Here is a 20,403-nt window from a genome sequence, read left to right as displayed (position 1 = left end):
AACCTAAAGCCCTAAAATCAATTTGCTCACTGTTTGACTGCATAGATGATATACAGACATGGATGTCTGACAATTTTCTGCAGTTAAATAAACAGAAGACAGAGGTTCTTGTTCTTGGCAGTGATTCACAAAGGAATGATGTCCAGACTTATTTAAATCAAATCAATCTGAAAGCCAGACAATGTGTTAGGAACCTGGGCGTCACCTTTGATAATGAGCTCAGCTTCAAATCACACATCATGACTACATGCAAGACAGCTTACTTTCATCTTCGAAACATCGCTAAGGTCCGAGATATGCTCTCTCCTGCTGACAGTGAAAAACTTGTCCATGCATTTATCACATCAAGGCTAGATTATTGTAACGCTGTTCTATCTGCTCTTCCAAAGAGCTCTATTTCGCACCTACAGCGAGTTCAGAACGCGGCTGCAAGGGTTCTGACCCGCAGGAGAAAGAGAGATCATATTACACCTGCACTCCACTCACTGCACTGGTTACCTGTCAGCTTTAGAATAGATTTTAAGGTTCTAGTCATGGTTTTTAAATGTCTTCATGGTCTTGCCCCTCTTTACCTAAGTGAAATGATGGTTAGATATGTTCCAGTCAGGTCTCTCAGGTCTTCAAACAGTAATCTACTGGTGATTCCTAAAAGCCGATTAAAGATTGGCGAGGGTGCTTTTAGCCACTATGGCCCAAAGCTCTGGAATTCTCTTCCTGAAGAGCTCAGAGGCATTTCATCCTTGCATAGTTTTAAGAGCAGTCTCAAAACATTCCTGTTTAGATCCGCTTTTAGTTAAGAAACTATCTTAATAGTTTTATCTTATTTACTTTACTTTTTATTATCTTACTTCACTTTTTACTTTTTATGTTATTTTAATATTTTTATCTTTAATTTCTTTTAACATTTTCTTTTTGTCTTTTTGTCTTTGTCTTATCTCCTTTTAATGTTTCTTTTATTTATACTGTAAAGCACTTTGAGTTACATGTATGTATGAAAGGTGCTATACAAATAAAGATTATTATTATTATTATTATTATTATTAGACACACACATCCATAGACAAGAATGTGTGTGTTTCTAACCAACATGTGTGTTTGTGTGTGTGAATCTAACCATCAGGTGTGTGTGTCCAAACTCATCCCACATGGAGAGAGGGTGTGCAAATACAGCTGTAATTTCATTACGTCGATGTCACTTTATTTAAGTTGCATATAAATTCATGATGCACGCTGAGCTTGAATGTGGCTGCAGAACTGGGAATGTGTACGCCTCCCCCGAGAGCTGGGGAAACGCCCCCGACTGTGATGGGAGGAGCCTAACCCCGAAGCTCACCATGATTGGTGCAGTTGGCGTTGTTCTCGTCGCTGTAGTCACCGCAGTCGTTGTCGCCGTCACACTTCCAGTAGTCAGGCACGCAGCGGCCGCTGTTACACTTGAACTGTGCGCTGGAGCAGGAGTGGCTGCAACCCGCCTCGTCGCTGCTGTCGCCGCAGTCGTTGTCTGAAACGCAACGTGATGTCACCACCCTGCAGCACTCTGGGAAATGCGCCCAGGGATGTTCACGGGCGCCGAGTAGGGCCAGAATCACGCCCAGGAGCTGGAGCACTAAGGTGTGCCACCTCTTTTAGCGCGGCACCACTGAACGGCCGACGCCCACGCTGGACGGCCGACGCCCACGTCAGACAGAGTGCACAGTGGGAAATGAACTTGTGTTATTCATACAGTTTGAAAGTAAAATATTTAAACAATCACAGAAACTGCATAGATCACACCATGCACCATGAAAAAACAAGAATTTGCATTTTGTATACTGAACAGCCACAGTACACCATTTATGTAATGCAAAATTCTCACTGCATATTAAGCCCTACATGACAACAGGATGCTAAACTCTCTAGTACCCAAGAAATAAAGAAAAAGAAATAAAAGACCTTTGAAGCCTTAAGAAACACAGACTATACCTCGTAGGTAATAAGGAAAAACTGAGAATTCTTTCAAATCACAACTGAAATATTTTTAGTTGTGTATCATCTGGACACTATTATGGTGCATGTTGATCTATGCACTAACCGGTCGGGTTTGGACAATTCAGCTCATCAGAGCCGTCCCCACAATCCTTTTCTGCAACAGAGAGGGGCCAGTGGCACAGAGAAGAGGACATGATGTCAAACAACAAACAAAGACATGTGAAATCATGAACAAAAACATGATCTGGAGGAAGCTTATACCTACAGAAATACTGTAGATCTCACACAAATGTGGACACACAGACACATGCATGCACACAGAGTACTACAGAGAACAAAGGTGATAGAAAAGGACATTCAACATAGCTGGAAACCATGAGCCCCCCCCTCACCCACCCACACCCACACACACACACACACTCTTCCCCGTCAGATCCAGCGTGTGCTCAAAGGGTGCTCACCATTATCACAGCGCCAGTTAATGTTGATGCAGCGGCCGTTGTTACAGGTGAACTGGGTGAGAGGGAAGCACGTGGGATAGGCTGCAACACACGGGCAGAAACCTTTAACACTGCACAGCACACAGTCACCATTTCACCATAGTTACGGACAATACCCTCATCCTAAGTTTGTCCAGCAGGGACAAAGCTGGTTATATTTATGCAGTCTAAGCCAGCCAAGGGACTTAGGAACACGTATAGCAGAAAAGCTTTTACATTATACTGGGTTATAGTGTCACTCTCTTATTGCCATCCGTCTGAAGCAGCTAGCGTCCTACGCAGAAGCAGAACGGCTAACATTGCTAACAGTCTCCATCAGTGCTGCTCTGGGTTACTGTGTAGCTGTAATATTTAATGCTGCTGTAAGCAAGGCCTAACTAAGATAAACTGTTTTAGGCCTAGGCCTAACCCTAACCTCTATATGCAGAGGTGGTCACACTACATGCCCTGAGGAATTTCAAGAAAACCATTAAGCACAAAGCTAAGTGTGTATACCACAGGAGGCAGGCTCATCAGAGCGGTCCCCACAGTCATCATCCAGATCACATGTCCACGAGATGGGGATACAGCGCCCACTCGCACAGGAGTACTGGTTCGGAGGACATGTCCGCGCTGAGGAAGAGGAGACAATGTAAACTCCTGGACTGAACCTGCACTGTAAGCACAAGTGATTTATAACGAAAATCCTTACAAACCTGCTGGAGATATCTACTCTAGTGTCACATAGAACATGCAGATTCTTTTTCCTTTGTCTTCAGCTCAGTGAGTTCAGATTAGATTATCAATGCGGCAGGTTATGTCCGACAACTTGAAATCTCGATTCCATACAGTGCTCTTCAATTTTCCAAAAGTAGTTAATTCCACTACATTCACTACATCGTGCGTTTTAATACAACCAACCCTAACCCTGATCCCCAACACCTAACCCTGACCCCAACACCTAATACTGACCCCAACACCTAATACTGACCCCAACACCTAATACTGACTCTGACCCTACACCCTAACCCTACATCCTGAACCTTTTGCTATAACACATTTATTCCAATAGGTAAATTTCTCTGATGTTGAATAAATGAATGAATAAAAACAAAGAGCTAAGCAGTCAGTGCTCATTCAGGGAGACGTCTGAGCATAAACTTCATCACTCCCATATGGTTACCCATAATATCCCTAAAATATTAAACCAGTTTACACATCAACATGACTACAAATTAGAGCTATGAACCCAATGAAAAGTGTCACTCTACAACTAGAGACTAAGGCATTTGTAGGAAGATTGTAACAGGAATTCTGCAAAGTGTGCTTTAAAACCATGAATAAAAAAATTGATTCAAATTTACTACAGTATTAAAGAACCTGTAATTATACAATAGCTATTCCTTTGCAGCGGGTACATTGTATTCTGGATAACAAACATCTGAGCATATATAAACAAACGTATGTAAACTGGGAAGGCTATCTTCATACCACATGACCCCCTGAACAAACCCCCTGACCCCTGCATGCGTCACTGTGCATGAACACGCATGTACGCCTGTCTGTTCTACCTGAGCAGGTGATGTTGGACTCGTCCTCATCGTTGCCACAGTCGTTGTCTCCATCACACAGCCATCGCATTGGAATGCAGCGGTTGTTTTGACACTTAAAGCGATCGGCAGGACAAGTGTGCTGATCTAGAGGAAGAATGAAACAGTGTCTCTCTGTGCGCGCGCGTGTGTTTATGTATGCATGTGTGTGTGTGTGTGTGTGTGTATGGGCGTGTGCCCTTACAGCAGAGTTCCACAGCCTCATCACTGTTGTCCAGACAGTCATTGTCTCCATCACATTTCCAGCGATCCTGGATGCAGCGATTATTTTTGCAGGCAAACTCTCCAGGCTGGCAGCGAAGAGGCGGGACGTAGAAGGGGTTTGCTGCGGTACACACACACACACACACACACACACACACACACACACACACACACACACACAGATGCATGTTACTACAGGTATATAATAATAATGAGAATGCTCCAGACTCTTATAATATTACATAAAATGTTAATTAAATGCATGAACACATCACCTTAAAGGAATACTGGTAATACTTTCTATGAAGCCTGCATTTATAAGCCATAATAATAATTATAATATTTTCTATAAAGCCTGCATTTATAAGCCATAATAATAATAATTATAATAATAATACATTTTAATATTATTATTATTATTATTTATTGTTGTGACACTTGTTTTACTACATCTTTATAAGTTACAAAATAATTCAATACAGTTCATTACAAGTTCTTTATGAGGCATTATTGGAGATTATAAATATGCTTACAAAGCATTATTACAAAGTTACAAACAGTTATTATAATCACATTTATAATGACAAATACAGGCTTCATAGAAAGTGTTCAGACTAGCTTTGGTTCAATTCAAATCAAAGCCTGGAATAATGAGACTGTTAGTGCAGTTTGTACAGTTCCTTTAGAACACTGGTGCACACCAAATAAGCAAACAGAGACTATGAGGGTAGGGATTTAGAGGTTAGGGTTAGACCTGGATTCTTTACTAGGGTAAGGGTTTACTAGAGTTAGGGTTTACTAGAGCCATCTACTTATTATGAAAAATGTATTTATGGTAGTTTTTCTTCTGCAGTTATGTTTGTGTATTAACTGGATTCAGTGAATCCTTTACAGCTGGTGTGTTACCTTCACAGTTGGTGTGGTGTGAATTTTACTTTTACAGCTGGTGTTGAGTGTGTTACCTTTACAGCTGGTGTTGTGAATGTGAGTGTTACCTTTACATCTGGTGTTGTCTTCTGGCTCCAGGATCTGGTCCTCTGCACAGGCACATGACCTCCCCTCCGGCGTGGCCAGACACAGACTGCTACAGCCACCATTGTTTGCACGACACGCATTAGTGCCTGCACACACACCCATGCACAGCCAGCCATCCCATGAGCACACAAGACAGGACAGTAAATGTATCTGCTTAAGTGATAGAGAAGTAATTTAGGGTAAATAATATAGGTGGTGTATGATGTGTAGGGTTAGGGTCAGTAATATATGTGGTGTATGATGTATAGGGTTAGGGTCAGTAATATAGATGGTGTATGATGTGTAGGGTTAGGGTCAGTAATATAGATGGTGTATGATGTGTAGGGTTAGGGTCAGTAATATAGGTGGTGTATGATGTGTAGGGTTAGGGTCAGTAATAGGTGATGTTTGATGTGTAGAGTTAGGGTCAGTAATATAGGTGGTGTATGATGTGTAGAGTTAGGGTCAGTAATATAGGTGATGCATGATGTATAGGCAAGGGCTCTCCTATCATAAGCCGTGATAGGCCAATGTTACATACAACCAATTTTTTGCCTGATTTTATTCATTTAAAGGGTTGAGCTTTGATAGTCAGTACTTAAGCTGTTGAGTACAAAGGCTTGGACAAGGTGGGAATCTACAGAAACACTGACAAAAGCAAAACTAAAACACAACACAGGGGACACAGTCTGGTTACAGTCAAGATGCTAAATGCTAACCCTAACCCTAGATGGCTGTACCTTGCTGCTGCTGGGCATCGTACATGCGGATCTCAAAGATGGGCGGGCGCTCGCTGCGCAGCAGGGTCACAACTTTGCTGTCCTGGTCCAGCTTGTAGATGCTGCCACTGCGGTACTCGTTCCAGAACAGGAAGTGCTTGTAGTGGCAGAGGCCAAAGGCGTGGCTCAGTTCCTGCCCTTCATACACCGTCTGTGGGGAACGGGAGTGTCAGCCCACCATTCCAACACCAAACCCCACACCCAAGGCCCACGGCTTCCCACCACGTGCATTGATACACATTTTAAAAGTTATTATTTGACCTTGTTTTCAATTGGAAATATGAAGCCTGCATGAATGTTTTAAATGCACATGTGCTCAAAAATCAAGTGCATAGGTCTATGAGTATATAGACCTACATACAGAGGGCTTGGATGACAAGGGTATCTAATAGTGTGCGGACCTTGCGTTCCGTGTTGTTGAGATAGACCATCTCGATGCGGTCATAATAGGCATCCACCCAGTAGAGGACGCCCTGGGGGACATCCAAGCTAAGACCGTTGGGCCACAACACTGTTTTCGAGGTCAAGAGGATGTTCCGGTTGGTGCCATCCATCCAGGCCCTCTCAATTTTCCCCCTCTTGCTTTCCTTTGGGTCCTCCTCCCAGTCGGTCCAATACATCCAGCTATAGAGATAAAAAAGACTCAGTCACCCTGTATGTGTGGCTGAAGAGACATGGCAGGTCACCTCATATCAAGAGAAGTGCAGTGTAATATGGAGACCAGGTGAGGTGAGGTAATCCGAGTGGAGGTGAAGTGAGGTAAGCTGAGGCGAGAAAAGGTGAGGTGAGGAAGTGTCTGAAGGTGCTCTGAGGACTGCAGACAACTCAATGTGAAGAATACAACTCCCTCCACCCCACCCGCACACACAGTTATGAGAATGATCTTAAACTAGACAAACACACAATCCTTCTGGCATAGCCATACTTTCCCCAAGAATCCTCACGCTAGCACAGCGTTTCTCAAAGTGTGGGGCGTGGGTATTGCAGGTGGGGCGCAAACAATTGGAAGAAATGAACCTTTTTAAGCCTGTCGTTTTAACGCCTGATCGTTTTGCATAAGCCCCGGATGTTTAAAATGTCTGCAGAACAGCGTGAACCTGGGCTAGATTCGGCCCTTTAATGAATTGGTACCGCCCCCCCCTGGTCAACAAATTACGTTCGCATGGAATGGTGGGGCATGGAATTTCTCCTTCTTCTGAGGTGGGGAATGATAGAAAAAGTTTGAGAACCACTGCGCTAGCAGAACCTACACTGTGTACATTTTGAGGGGTTTATTTTTAACAACAGCTGTGCCGATACCCATTGTGAAGCCTAATTTGTCTGCTCAGTGCAGAACACATGCACAAGCCAGACTGCCACAACATGCCTGTGCTTTGTTGTTGAGTAACACCCTAGGCTCACCCATTTTTGGGGTCTACTACGATGGCGCGTGGGTGAGTCATCTTGCCCTCAATGAGAGTCTTTTTGGTCTGCGCAGCTTTCTCCAGCCTGGCCACGCTGATTGTCTTCTTAGGGCCGTCATCGGTCCAGTACAAGTTGTTAGCCATCCAGTCGACAGCAATACCCTCCACTGTGTGAATACCTAAATACAGGAAACATGAAGAGCTCCCATCACACCATGAAGAATCAACTTCACTCTTTACTAATATCACTCAAGTTTTGTAATGAAATAAATTACATGTTCATTAATAAATACACTATATTGCCAAAAGTATTCGCTCACCAAACCAAACACCTAGCCATGCACCAGCATTTGTGAAACAATGGATACCATGATAGTGTGTGTGTGTGTGTGTCCTGAATACCTTCTTTCAGGATAGTGTCTCGTTCTGTGCCATCGATCTTCTGCCTGCCAATCAGGTAGCTGGTGGCATCAGCAAAGTAGATGAAGTTGCTCTGTGCGTGGAAGTCCAGTGCGCGAGGGTTCATCAGGTTCTCTATGGGGATCATGTACTCATCCTGGACCTTGGGATTGATGTCCATGCCTCTGATGACTCCTGGACGACCCTTACCATATACCAGAAACAGCTCGTGTTCAGGTTCTGAGGAACATATAGGAAAAGAAAGTCTAAAAAAATACAGAAAGCCAAACACAGTCCACAGAACCACAGCTCACTACTTCATTCAGCAGTTATGCCTTCATGATATTATGTCATTTAGGATCAGTTAGGATACATTTCTGATCAGATCATTTCAACATGTTCCAATAATCCAATAATAAATAAAAACAATGTACTTCTCACCAGTCTTCAATTATCATTCCAAAGTCTTTGTCAAGGGATCAATATCAACAGTTCATTGAATATTAAAAATCTAGTTAATTTACTTCTGAGTAAAATCAATACTGTGCTTAACAGGGAAATTATTGTTATTGTTGATGACTCAGCAAGTTCAAGAAAGGGTGGGCGTCAGCAGGCCAGACATTACCCTCAAGGGTTTAGCCTTTTGTGGCCAACTGTCAGGGTGAAGGAAGAGGAACTGCTGCTTTAAGGGTTTAACCATGGTGCCAGTTGTATTCAATCTAAATAATCAAGTGGTTGGTGTGGTAATTACTAGTGTGGTGATGTGGGGGGTGGTGTGGCACAGCATGGGTTGTGGAGGTGCATAGTAGAGGACATTCACTCACGGTCAGGGTGAGGGTCAGATTGAGGGTCACGGTCAGAATGAGGGTCAGATTGAGGGCCATGGTCAGAGTGAGGGTCAGGGTAAGGGTCACTGTGAGGGTGAGTATCAGGGTGAGGGTCACATACTTTTGCAGGACTTGCCGTCGTTGCCCAGGCTGAATCCCGACCGGCAGCGGCAGGTGCGACTCTTGTGGCTGTTGGCCAGGAGGCAGATGTCCGAGCAGCCGCCCGCTCTGCCAAACTGATCAGGCTCACACGCATGGCTGCGCACTAGCCAGATAGGGTGAGAGTGGGGAAAAATAGATAGACAAGAGAGAGTCAAACAGGCAGACAAGCAGATAAGGTTCAAGAGGTGAAACAACTAATTTGGAAAGAAAAGCGAAAAACATTGGTTAGTTAGTTTATACCAGGCGTACTCAACTAAATTTGTGGCGCACGTAAGTTGTTGAGCGGGGTGGCGAACGTAACACTCGTGACGGAGTGTTTTTTCAATAGCCCTGAAATAAATGCTACGGTTTTGTTTTGGTCCGTATCCAGTTAATCAGGAATGAGATTGGGTCCGGACAGGATCGCGTTCGGGTCCGGATCCGGACCGCGGTCCGCCAGTTGAGTATACTGGTTTATACTATACAACCAATCTGAGTGGCACAATTTGAAAAACATGAATGCATGTCGACTTAAAAAAGCATCCTGAAATTGTAAGAATTAAACAATTTGAAGAATTAAATTTATTTAAGAAGAAAATTCACATCAATAACACTGACCTGACAAGTCCACACAATGATCTCTGGGAAGAAGTTACAAAACACATTAATATGACTGTAGCCAATCAGAAGGTGCTGTACCTGGAGGCTGGCGTCTCTGGTGGTACACGTGCAACGCCCCGCCCTTGTCCACACGGGTCACCACTTGGTAGTCGGAGCTGTTGAAACGGTTGACCCGAATCACACTGGTCTTTGGCTGCATGTTGGCATTGTCGGAGTTGGTGGCATACAGATAGTTCTCAAACACTGTCAGTCCATAAAGGTGCTCGATCTAAGAGACAGAGACAGGACTGGATTAGCTGTATACACACACATGTATACAGGGATGAATTATTTGCTTGTTTGTAATGTATTCCTCACTCCATAGTTACACACACACACACACACACACACACACACACACACACACACACACACACGTGTAAAAAAAAAAGTTATTAAAGCTTTTTCTTCAGATTACCCAAGTAATGACTAAAAGTCAGTTTTTGAGATAGGGTTTCTTAATACAGGGGGTGCATTAGACCAGGGGCTCATCTCCTGTTTCCAAAATGCATCAATGACTGCTTGAAAAAGCTGTTCTACTTTGATACTTGAAGAAAAAAAAAAAACATGCTCAATAAAATGTAGGCTACTCGTGTTCAACGGTTTATTCAGTTAAACATGAATTTGTAAGCCCACATACTGTACATTAAAAGGGGTTGATAACATGTTTATTCAGCTAAAACATGATATTTGAAATGTAAGCCAACATTTAGTACATTTTACCTTAGGGACGTAATTTGGGGGAGGGTCACTTTTTCAAAAGCCGGTTTTGGTCCTCTGCAGTTTTAACGGTTAAAAAGAAATATTTAAATAGCAACGAATCTAGCGCTAGGACCATGCAGAAAACGACCGCTCCAAGCTCCGCTCTGGTAACACTTTATGTTCCTAAAAATGAATTTTCCATGAAGCAAACCTGGCGACTTCGTGGCTGCATCCATGTAAACACACGCACGATTTGTAATTCACAGGTTTGAAAACTCGTTCTCGCCCCTACTGTGCAATTTGGTTAGGAATACAGCCAAGCTAAACTATCAAGTTGAAAGTCATCATAGTTTGCTTACCCATTTTGACCCAGTTCCCAACCCAACTTTAAGAAGTTTCTGGAAGTTTCTTATATTTAAATTTCCCATCCACCAGCGTAGCCTCTTCAGTAATCTCCATCATGCTCATCTTATTGTGCGTCGATATAATCTGTCTGCCTGGAACTCGTGCACTGAGAAACATTCCACAGTGCAAAAGTGTCTCATGCGTTAAATGCGTTATTTTCTTTAGTTCGTTAATTTTCCTGTAATTAATTAATTGAAATTAACGCGTTAAAGTCCCACCACTAATACAGATGTCTCCCATCAGTTGCGCAATCATCATACACACACACACACACACACGCACGCTGAAATTCCAATGATAAAGCCCCTATAATGTCTCTTTGAATGAACATTCAGGAATATGATGCTGACAAGCACGTGGCGTGATCTGCTTAAGGACCATGAGGACTTTACTGACCACCACGTGAAGAGAAGGAAGTTATACTTAAGACAAATTAATCCACCCGTGTAAAATAAACCCGCTCTGCTTTATATCAGTAATAGTTTGCCGTATGTATGAGATTAGAAACAGTTACAGTTGAGTTTTGACAATACAACTCTTGAAGAGACCAGGTGCACAACTTCACTTCCTGTTAAAGATACAGAGGTGCCGCTGCTTCCTCACCAGGAGTCCCTGTATGATGGTATGTCTGTTCTTGCCCTCGTAGTCCACAACCTCTATGTAGTCCAGGTAGGCATCCGCCCAGTACACCAGCCTGCTGACCAGGTCCAAGGTGATGCCATGAGGGAAAACAATCTTACTGTCCACCAGCTTTGTCCGATTCTGACCGTCCATGTCACAGCGCTCCACCTTAGGGATCTGACCGTAGTCTGTGAAGAACACCTTCCTGTTTGAAGCAAAAACACCAATAATACACACAAACACATAACTACATCAGAAAATATACTGAGAACTAACTTCACAAGCTTTCCTTCTAGACAAAATGTGTGTGTGTGTGTGTGTGTGTGTGTGTGTGTGTGTGTGTGTGTGTGTGTGTGTGTGTGTGTGTGTGTGTGTGTGTGTGTTGATACCCTATGGGGGTTAGGTCATGAGTGTGAGTGTGTGTGTGTGTGTGTGTGTGTGTGTGTGTGTGTGTGTGTGTGTGTGTTCATACCCCATTGCAATGCAACTTTGGGGTTTGGGCAGGTGGTGTGTGTGTGTGTGTGTGTGTGTATGTGTGTGTGTGTGTGCGCGTGTTGATACCCCATGGTGGGGTCCAGTGCGATGCCTTTAGGGTTGTAGAGCTCTTGGTCCAACAAAGTCACACACGTAATGCCATCCCTATCGCACACAAAGACACGGTCGTCCACGTCGTCAACAAAATAGAAGTTTCCCGTAAGCCAGTCAATAGCCATCTGCTCCACATCTGCAGGCAAATAAAAGTATATCAGAGTTAACAAGTAGTAGTTAACAGAGGTGTCAATTCCAGGTTCAGAAAGTAAAAGTCCTCACCAGGATTTTGCTCAAGCTTGCTAGATTTTCTAATTAGTGCAATCCAGGTAAAATTTGTGACCAACACAATCCAGGAAGCCTGAGCAAAATCCTGGTGAGGACTTTTACTTTCTGAACCTGGAATTGACACTTCTGGTAGTTAAAGAGTGAAAGTTCGCAAGAGTGTTATCACACTTTCAATGAGCAGAGTGCACACGAGTGTTTCCAGTTTTATGGTCATTTACTGCCACTAGGCAAACAGAAATAAAAGAAATTGGCAGATTTTTAAAGTTATAAATACTTACAAACTTGTTAAGTTATAAATACTTACAGTAGACACAAAAACAAGTGAATGACACACGCACTTAGTTAAATACATAAAATGATGCAGCAATGCAAGCGCTGCCATTAAAACATTCAACACTGCCATTAGGACTTTAAGAGTGTTTCATTTGTGCTCTGACGCTCACACCTTCATTAGTCTCACAAATTCCCACTTCAAGGCATGTGTGCCTGAACAGAACCTTAAGTGTACTAGTGTATCTATAATCAAGTGTTCCCAGAAGTATCTCAACTCAATGTCCCGATGCAACTTACTGCCACTCACAAAGGACAAGGCAGGAAAGAGGAGTGTGATAGTTAGTGCTCCCCAACATATGAAAGAATGGTGATGTATAAATGAGAGAAAGGGAGAGAGAGAATAATGATCAGATGTCTTGGCACACTTCTCTCGTGGTTCCTGTTCAAGTTAAAGGTCATACATAACAGTACTGACAGATGACCCCAAAAGTCACCTCCGCTAGCTGACCTGCCAGTCTCACTGCTACAGCCATTATTTTTCAAAACGGATCAATAAAATAACAGTACATAATGGGCTGCTTTCACTTCAATGATTGTTTGAGTCTTTAAAGACTAACACAGTAGAAACCCTGGAGCAACAGAGAGCTGAAAGGCTGGTGTGGCTTTCTACAGACAGCTAATAAAACACAGCAACGAGGAACGTCCTGGTCCATCTGTGGGTGACAATCCACTCAAAACCCCCAACGCTGGTGAACAGCGGATCGTTAGGAAACAAGCTTCATGATTCTTAACATGCTTCTTAATTCTCTTGGTTTGCAGAAATGGGCGACAGCTCTTGAAAGCAATCCCAGTATGGCCTGTGGTGAGCTGCAGATGGTGAGAGAGATGCTGACAATTATCCAAGCTAGTTTTATGATAGCAAGAACATCCCTATAACTTTTTCTTGGACACAGTATTAATGTAAGTAATGACAGAACGTGCCCACACGGCACATCATACAGCTTCATCCACACACACCACATGCTGTGGGGGCACAAGGAGTGTGTGTGCAAATATTCTGAAGTCCTAGATAATATTAATACTGGGGTCTATGTGAATGTGCATTAATATTAATACTGAGGTCTATGTGAATGCGTTTTATACGAATACTAAAGTCTATGTGAATGGGTATTAATATTAATACCGAGGTCTATGTGAATGTTTATTAAGACTAATACTAAAGTCTATGTGAATGTGTATTAATATTAATACTGAGGTCTATGTGAATGTGTATTAATATGCTCTTTCTCCCTCTCTTACAATAAAGCCTTGTTAGTAAAAGCTGAGTCAGGGGTCTCTGCGTGTGTGAAATAAAAATTCCAAAAAGGGTGTTTGAACAGCTGCAGCCGCTGAGATAAACCACAGGTTCTGTCTTTTTTTTTAACGGCCCCAACGTCCAATATGTCCAGTCCTGACCTTCCAACACCACCAGCACATGCGGTCAGACCAGTTTCATGTGTTCTTAAATGCAATCCAACATCTCGCCAGCTCCACAGTGTAATCCTGCCACAGTACCAACAAAACTCGCATGGCCCTTGTATGGGAACTTTTGCCCTTGGGTATAAACTATGTGAACTGGTGGGTAAACACTATGAACTGGACAGACTTTTGCCCTTTAGGTAATAGAGTGCAACACAAACGAAAAAATAATGAACATTGAATAATGAATAATGTTCCACACAGACAAACAAATGTTAGGGTTAGGGAGTGGGGAGGGTTAGGCGTTAAGGAGGGTTGGGGAGTGGGGAGGGTTAGGTGTTCAGGACGGTTGGGGAGTGGGGAGGGTTAGGTGTTCAGGACGGTTGGGGAGTGGGGAGGGTTAGGTGTTCAGGAGGGTTGGGGAGTGGGGAGGGTTAGGTGTTAAGGAGGGTTGGGGAGTGGGGAGGGTTAGGTGTTCAGGAGGGTTGGGGAGTGGGGAGGGTTAGGCGTTCAGGACGGTTGGGGAGTGGGGAGGGTTAGGTGTTCAGGACGGTTGGGGAGTGGGGAGGGTTAGGGAGTGAGGAGGTTTAGAGTTAGGGGTTAGGGAGGGATAGGGAGTGGCGAGGGATAGGTAGTGAGGAGGCTTGGGAGGGATAGGGAGTGAGGAGGGTTAGGGAGTGGGGAGGGTTAGAGTTGGGGGGAAAGGGAGTGAGAAGGGTTAGAGTTAGGGGTTAGGGAGGGATAGGGAGTGAGGAGGGTTAGGGAGTGGAGAGGAAAGAGACAGACGTATAAAAGATGAGGTGGCCTTGATTTCTACAAAGGAAAATTGGTCATTGTACAAGTCTTCGACTTTTACTGGAATCAGTGTTGTATAACCATTGTCCTTAACTGTATATCGGCAACACGGAGCACTACACCAAGCTCTAACGTTTTCCAGCTGCTTTAGCCAAAAGACAAATGATTGAAATCTGAGATTAAAAAGTAGAGAAAACAGAGGAAAAGGCAGAAAACAGCTCTGTACAGCCAGCTAAAAAAATCAGACGACGACGCTGACCCACAATCCAGACGAGTCTAATGAACAAAACCTGCCTGCTTACATTTCTTAAAATTGCAGCTTTTGCTCTGAACAGACCCAAAACCTTCAATTACCACACATTTACATTCATCATTACAAAGGGTTTCAAACAGCCCAAAAGTCAAACTAAGGTGGGGACGAAAGGCTGTATGTTCACAAGCTTCTGACTCATGGACATGCTTTCCAAGACGTGAGAAGAATACAGCATAACCTGTTGGCTGCAACGATCAATCAGCCACATATCCATCGCCATGTTAACTACATGTCCAAACATGCATACACATGTACTATATGTCCAAATACATGTACACATATGCAACACCCATTGCTGACATGTTATGTGCGAATGAAATGACGCACAATGACATAGCCATGTGTTCTCTATAGGCAAACCATGACAGTGGCTGATACTGAAGCTTTCACAAATGTGGTACAGTCATAGGATGCCACATTCTAGTAACATAATGAAATGTCTTTGCTGCTAGAGCTGCCCTGGTAATCTAAACGTTCTAAAACTGTAAAATGTTTAGGAGCAACCACAGCTTAGCCAAGCAGTAGCAGAGCACCACATGGCAAAACACATGCAGATATCTACTGGTCTCATTGAAGAGCTGAGAGCTTCAGGACAAGATGGTCAAATCCAAGATGGTGTACATGTCTAAGAAAACTGTGTGATGTCAAGATTCATCTGGGCTGTGAATTAGTGCAAGTATGTTCAATGGAGTGAGGAATCACACTGCACTCTCTAGCAGGACGAATCTGGCTTTAGCAATTGTCCAAAGACCGCTACCTACTAGAAGTTCAGTGTGGTGTGGTGCGGCTCAATGTTCTGCAGAGTGCTCACCTCAACCCCACTTGAACAACTCTGGCATGAACTGGAACTTGGACCACAAGCCAAGCTTTCATGCTCAACATCGAAGCCTGGCCTCACAAAGGCTCTTGACTTAATGGACACAAATTCCCACTCAAAAACACACTCAGAAATCTTCTGAGAGCCTTCCCAGAATACTGGAGGCAGTTACAGCCACAAACAAAAAGGGCAACTCATTATTAATGACCATGGTTAGGAATGAGATGTCCTGCAAGATCATATAGGTGTAGTGGTCAGGTGTTCAACACTTCTGACACACAACAGCAGGACATATCGATCTGCAGACACACACCAAGTTCATCTGCTGAGAGAATGAGAGCATTAACACAGAGCTTCTTTATTTGAACATCATGGAGTGAAGAGATTACAATGGACGGCAGTGAGCCAAGATTGAGCTTGTGCATTGTTATGGTGTGCACAGCCATGTAGAGGGCTATGTCAGGATGGCCACATCAGGATGAGCATGTTTATATCCACAGTACACCGTACCTGGTAGAGAGTACAAGTCCAAGTCAAGTCTCAAGTCAATACCAGGGTAAGCTTAGGGACAGGAGATGGACAATAACTATTTTATATATTAGCTATATTGACAGCTAAGTGGCTAGCATAATCTAAACAAACCTATCCAGATGTGTATTAAGGTGCCTTATTAAGTATGATGTGGTCATTCTAGAGTCTTTGTTTCCCACATTCCTTACACATTGCCGTCCTTCGGCCAGCCGAAGTCATGCCACCCACGTTTGTTTACATTTGACACTTCTCACCGTCTATCGCAAAAGGGGCTGCAAAAGTCAGAACAAATGGCAACAAAGACACAAAGAAAGTGTTTTTTTCTATAACTTGAACACAGTGCCCAAATAACAAACTGACTCTTATTGTTCACGAGTGCAAGTCAAGTTGAGAGTCATTAGGGATGAGTTTCAAGTCAAGTCAGAAGTCTTTTTCTAGGCGACTTAAGTGCGACTTCGACTCAAGTTGCTCACTGGATTCCCCATCTCTGAGCCGTGAAAACTATGTATTGTGAAGATGTAGTGGCTAGACTGTGCAGTAGACACAGACAGACTTGTATTTAACCGCAGACAGATTCCAGGGTTACCACAGAGCCAAAGAAGCCTTGTGTGGATCTGTGCGACATGACACCCCAGTACTGCTATGTGTGGCGCCTCCCTGAATTCTCTAAAAGACTAAATAAAACACTAAACTCCCTTAACAATCTAGTCAGATGAAAATCAAACATTCATTATGGATCTTTGATGTTTGCTGATATATATGCCGGATGAGCATATATACCATGTCAAAATGTTCAAAACATTTATCAGGTCTTAAAAAAAAAGGTGATCAGTGCTTAATGTTGTAATGCTTGATTTCTGAGAGTTCACACAGTTGAAGTTTTACAGCTGTCCCAGACAGACCCCCCCCCCAGCACTGCTCCTTCACAGCAAGCAGCACTTCACAAGGCCTCGTGACAAACGTCATCTGGACAAAGCAGCAAGCAGAGACCAGAGGGCAGAGAACTCGCCACAAATGACTGAGTGAGAAAAAACAGGAAGCATCCAAAATTGAATCTAGAGAGAGACAGAAGAGAGACAGACAGACAGAAACAGACAAACAGACAGAGAAGGTGAGGAAAGAGAGAGAGAGAGAGAGAGCGAGAGGGTGAGGAAAGAAAGAGAGGGTGAGGAGAGAAAAAAAAATGGAGAAACAATCTAATGAGACCACTAGCCCAGCCCATAAGAGCACTAGCCCAGAAATCTTTATATAAATTATATGAAAGTAATGATGTAATAAAAACGGTCAAATCAGTGGTCAAACCTGCAAAAACCAGGTTTGGGCTTGCATCTCAAAACAGAAACTGGATTAAATCTGAGACCATCTAGTCCACATGACCATGCAGATGCTTCAGAGATAGTTCCATATGATCAGCATAGAATCATCTTCCCAGAAGTGAGATCTGGTACTACCTGAAGTGCAGGGTAATGATCTATGAAGAACAGACATACTGTCAACATGTTCTAATACATAAAAATGACCATTGATCATTCATACTGGTTCCAGTTACCCCATCCAAGTCTGGTATAGGAACGTGGCATGTCCTCAGTATGTGGGGATCAGTATGCAGACACTGCATGTGGGTTTGGACAGTAGGGGTTGCAGGGTGCTTCGTGTTTACATGTCTGGAACGTAGTCCTGTTTCAAAACAGGATATAAATATGCCCAAGCAAAACCTAGACGTCCTACGCAAACCACACGTAGAACAAATGCAAAGAGCAGCACTGGGACTGGGACTGGGACTGGGACTGGGAGTGGGGATCAGAGCCTCCTGGTGGTAGTATCATAAACATCATTTTACATCAAATGCCTGGTAACCGTGTCCTCTTCCCCGGTAACCCTGGTAGCAATGTCCTACAACTATTTTCCTGTAACTTTGGTAACCTTGTCCTCTCTTGCCCTGTAACCATGGTAATTATGTCCTGCAACTCATTTTTGCATATCTCTACACATTGGGATGTGTGTGTATTCCCACAAAAACACTTGGAGGAAAAACCCCTTTCACACACAAAACCCCAAAACACAAAACACATCACTTTCACAAGTATCAAACATTAGTACACAATATTTCATATAAATGTCTTCTTGGTTATCTGTCTGCATTTCAGCTACATACTCTTGATTTCAGACAGGGGTGTGGACACTAAAACCAGAGTTATTAATATCCAGGCTGTTTACATAACTCCACATTCCACACTGGATTCATTCTAGACTAAATACTCCAGCTTCAACAAACACCATTTGCACATTCCAGCTCTGTACTACTGTAGCTATGGAAATAAGTCTTGGTAGCATTATTCAAATTACACTGAATATTTAAAACAGCCATTTACCATTACACGTCAAATTAAAATCTAAACGAAATGGTTGAATATTTGACATGTTAAATGGGAAAGAGTAACAGTACTCAAAGAGAAAAAGACAGGGACAGAGAGGAGACACTGAGAGGGAAGGAGACGGAGTGGGGGAGTGGACATGTGAGAAAGAGACGGAACATCTGGAAGTGTCGTCTAGGAGACATGCCGAAGTCCTGAATCACTCTGCTACATCATTTCCTGTATGACCCCAACATGTGGCTACCATAGCGACCTTGCAAACTTACCACCACATACAAATGTCAGCTATAAAAATGCTGCAGCACCGTAAGAATGTAACATCACATCACCACATGAATCAGATTTTACACTTTGCCCCCAGGATTTTTGTAGTGTAACCCTATTAAAACCCATGAAAAACTAAAACCCTTCGAGCACAACCTCAATGGGTCACTTCATGTGGGTCAGTGCTGGAGACCACTCACCAACCCACCAACATGTCAGCACAGAGGAAGAAACCAGAGAAAAGGGGTGGAGTGAATAAACACATGTGGGTGTACAGAATGTCTATATGTGTACATTTCCAACAGCTATCTGTGTGCGCGCGTCTGTGTTTGCCCGCGTGTTCATTTGTACATTCACAAAAATCCAGCTGGAATGTAAATACCAGCAGCATGGCATACCACACACAGCATACAGATCGCATACAGCACAGACCACATACACTATACAGACCACAGCAAAGACCACATACAGCTCAAACCACATACACCATACACATACAGACCACTTACAGCACACCACATACACCACAGACCACCACACACAGACCGCATATAGCACAGACCACGTACACCCTACACATACAGACCGCATACAGCACAGACCATAGCACACCACACAGCACAAACCACAGCACACAGGACACCACAGCACAGACCAGTGAGTTTGCTCACTCATCTTTCTTCATTCTTCCCTCTTTTCTGACTACAGTGCTGACTTCAGATCCACCACAGTCTTATTCTCTCCAACCACAGGCTTGACTGTTGTTCAAGAGCCCCAAACACTCTCTGAAATCTCATCTATTCCACACACTGTTTCACTTTACTCAATATATCCAACCTTTTCAAACTTTCCTTTTCAAACCTTTTCACTTTCTTTCAATAAACAACCAAAGACAATTAACTGAAAACACACATAAGATGGAAGAAAGACAATTACTGGGCTATCTGTGGGGACCGTCACCAAGTACATCACAAGCCTAACATCATGTAGGAAGACAGAACATATCCTTTCAAACCTCCCGACTCACAAGATCTTAACGCAGCGAAGACGCTTCCAGGACTGCTGTACATAACTGTTAATTGATTATGAACAATTATTAACAGTCATAAATGCCGAATTATTTTGGATTAAAATGATAAAATGCAATGATAAAGCTATGTACAACAGTGTTAGTGCCTTTTATATGGGGGAGTTATTACGTAACAGTGAGGATAAAGAGAACAGTTTTGGGCTCTGAGACTCTCCTTATCCAGCGAACCCTTAGACAATGGATAAATGAAGATCCTGAAAGCACCTGATGTACTGAAGCATGTTTGATCACTATGGAGATATGATCAGATGCTTAGCACATTAGCATATTTTTTCGATAATAAGTGTTTACTGCTTGAAGCTATAGAGGATGTGGGGACAAAACTAAGGTCCCACAGTAACCCCAATCCAAAACCCCACTCATAACCCCAACCCCATTGGCTTTTTTTTTATAGAGTTAACTATTTTATCTGATGGATGTAGAGGATTGTAGAGGATGATGTTTCTGAAAGGAAGAAGC

At 43.2% G+C, this 20,403-nt stretch overlaps 1 protein-coding gene across 3 annotated transcripts in view; it reads right to left on the bottom strand.

Moving 5' to 3' along the window:
* The window catches only part of LOC143514308 (low-density lipoprotein receptor-related protein 1-like), a 148,302-nt gene that overhangs the window by 51,683 nt on the left and 76,216 nt on the right, over positions 1–20,403 (bottom strand). For all 3 annotated transcript variants that reach the window (XM_077005348.1, XM_077005334.1, XM_077005341.1), the window contains exons 7-20: positions 11,774–11,936; positions 11,195–11,417; positions 9,524–9,713; positions 8,805–8,948; positions 7,860–8,096; positions 7,456–7,636; positions 6,456–6,678; positions 6,016–6,205; positions 5,257–5,382; positions 4,242–4,382; positions 4,019–4,144; positions 2,964–3,080; positions 2,430–2,510; positions 1,334–1,501 (exon numbers count right to left, since the gene is read on the bottom strand). In XM_077005348.1, the coding sequence (XP_076861463.1) occupies positions 1,334–1,501; positions 2,430–2,510; positions 2,964–3,080; positions 4,019–4,144; positions 4,242–4,382; positions 5,257–5,382; positions 6,016–6,205; positions 6,456–6,678; positions 7,456–7,636; positions 7,860–8,096; positions 8,805–8,948; positions 9,524–9,713; positions 11,195–11,417; positions 11,774–11,936 (2,310 nt within the window). The remainder of the gene's footprint in view (positions 1–1,333; positions 1,502–2,429; positions 2,511–2,963; positions 3,081–4,018; positions 4,145–4,241; positions 4,383–5,256; positions 5,383–6,015; positions 6,206–6,455; positions 6,679–7,455; positions 7,637–7,859; positions 8,097–8,804; positions 8,949–9,523; positions 9,714–11,194; positions 11,418–11,773; positions 11,937–20,403) is intronic.

The sequence above is a fragment of the Brachyhypopomus gauderio genome, chromosome 1, assembly GCF_052324685.1.
Source record: "Brachyhypopomus gauderio isolate BG-103 chromosome 1, BGAUD_0.2, whole genome shotgun sequence".
NCBI classification, from domain to species: Eukaryota; Metazoa; Chordata; class Actinopteri; order Gymnotiformes; family Hypopomidae; genus Brachyhypopomus; species Brachyhypopomus gauderio.
This window is presented reverse-complemented; position numbering and strand designations above follow the sequence as displayed.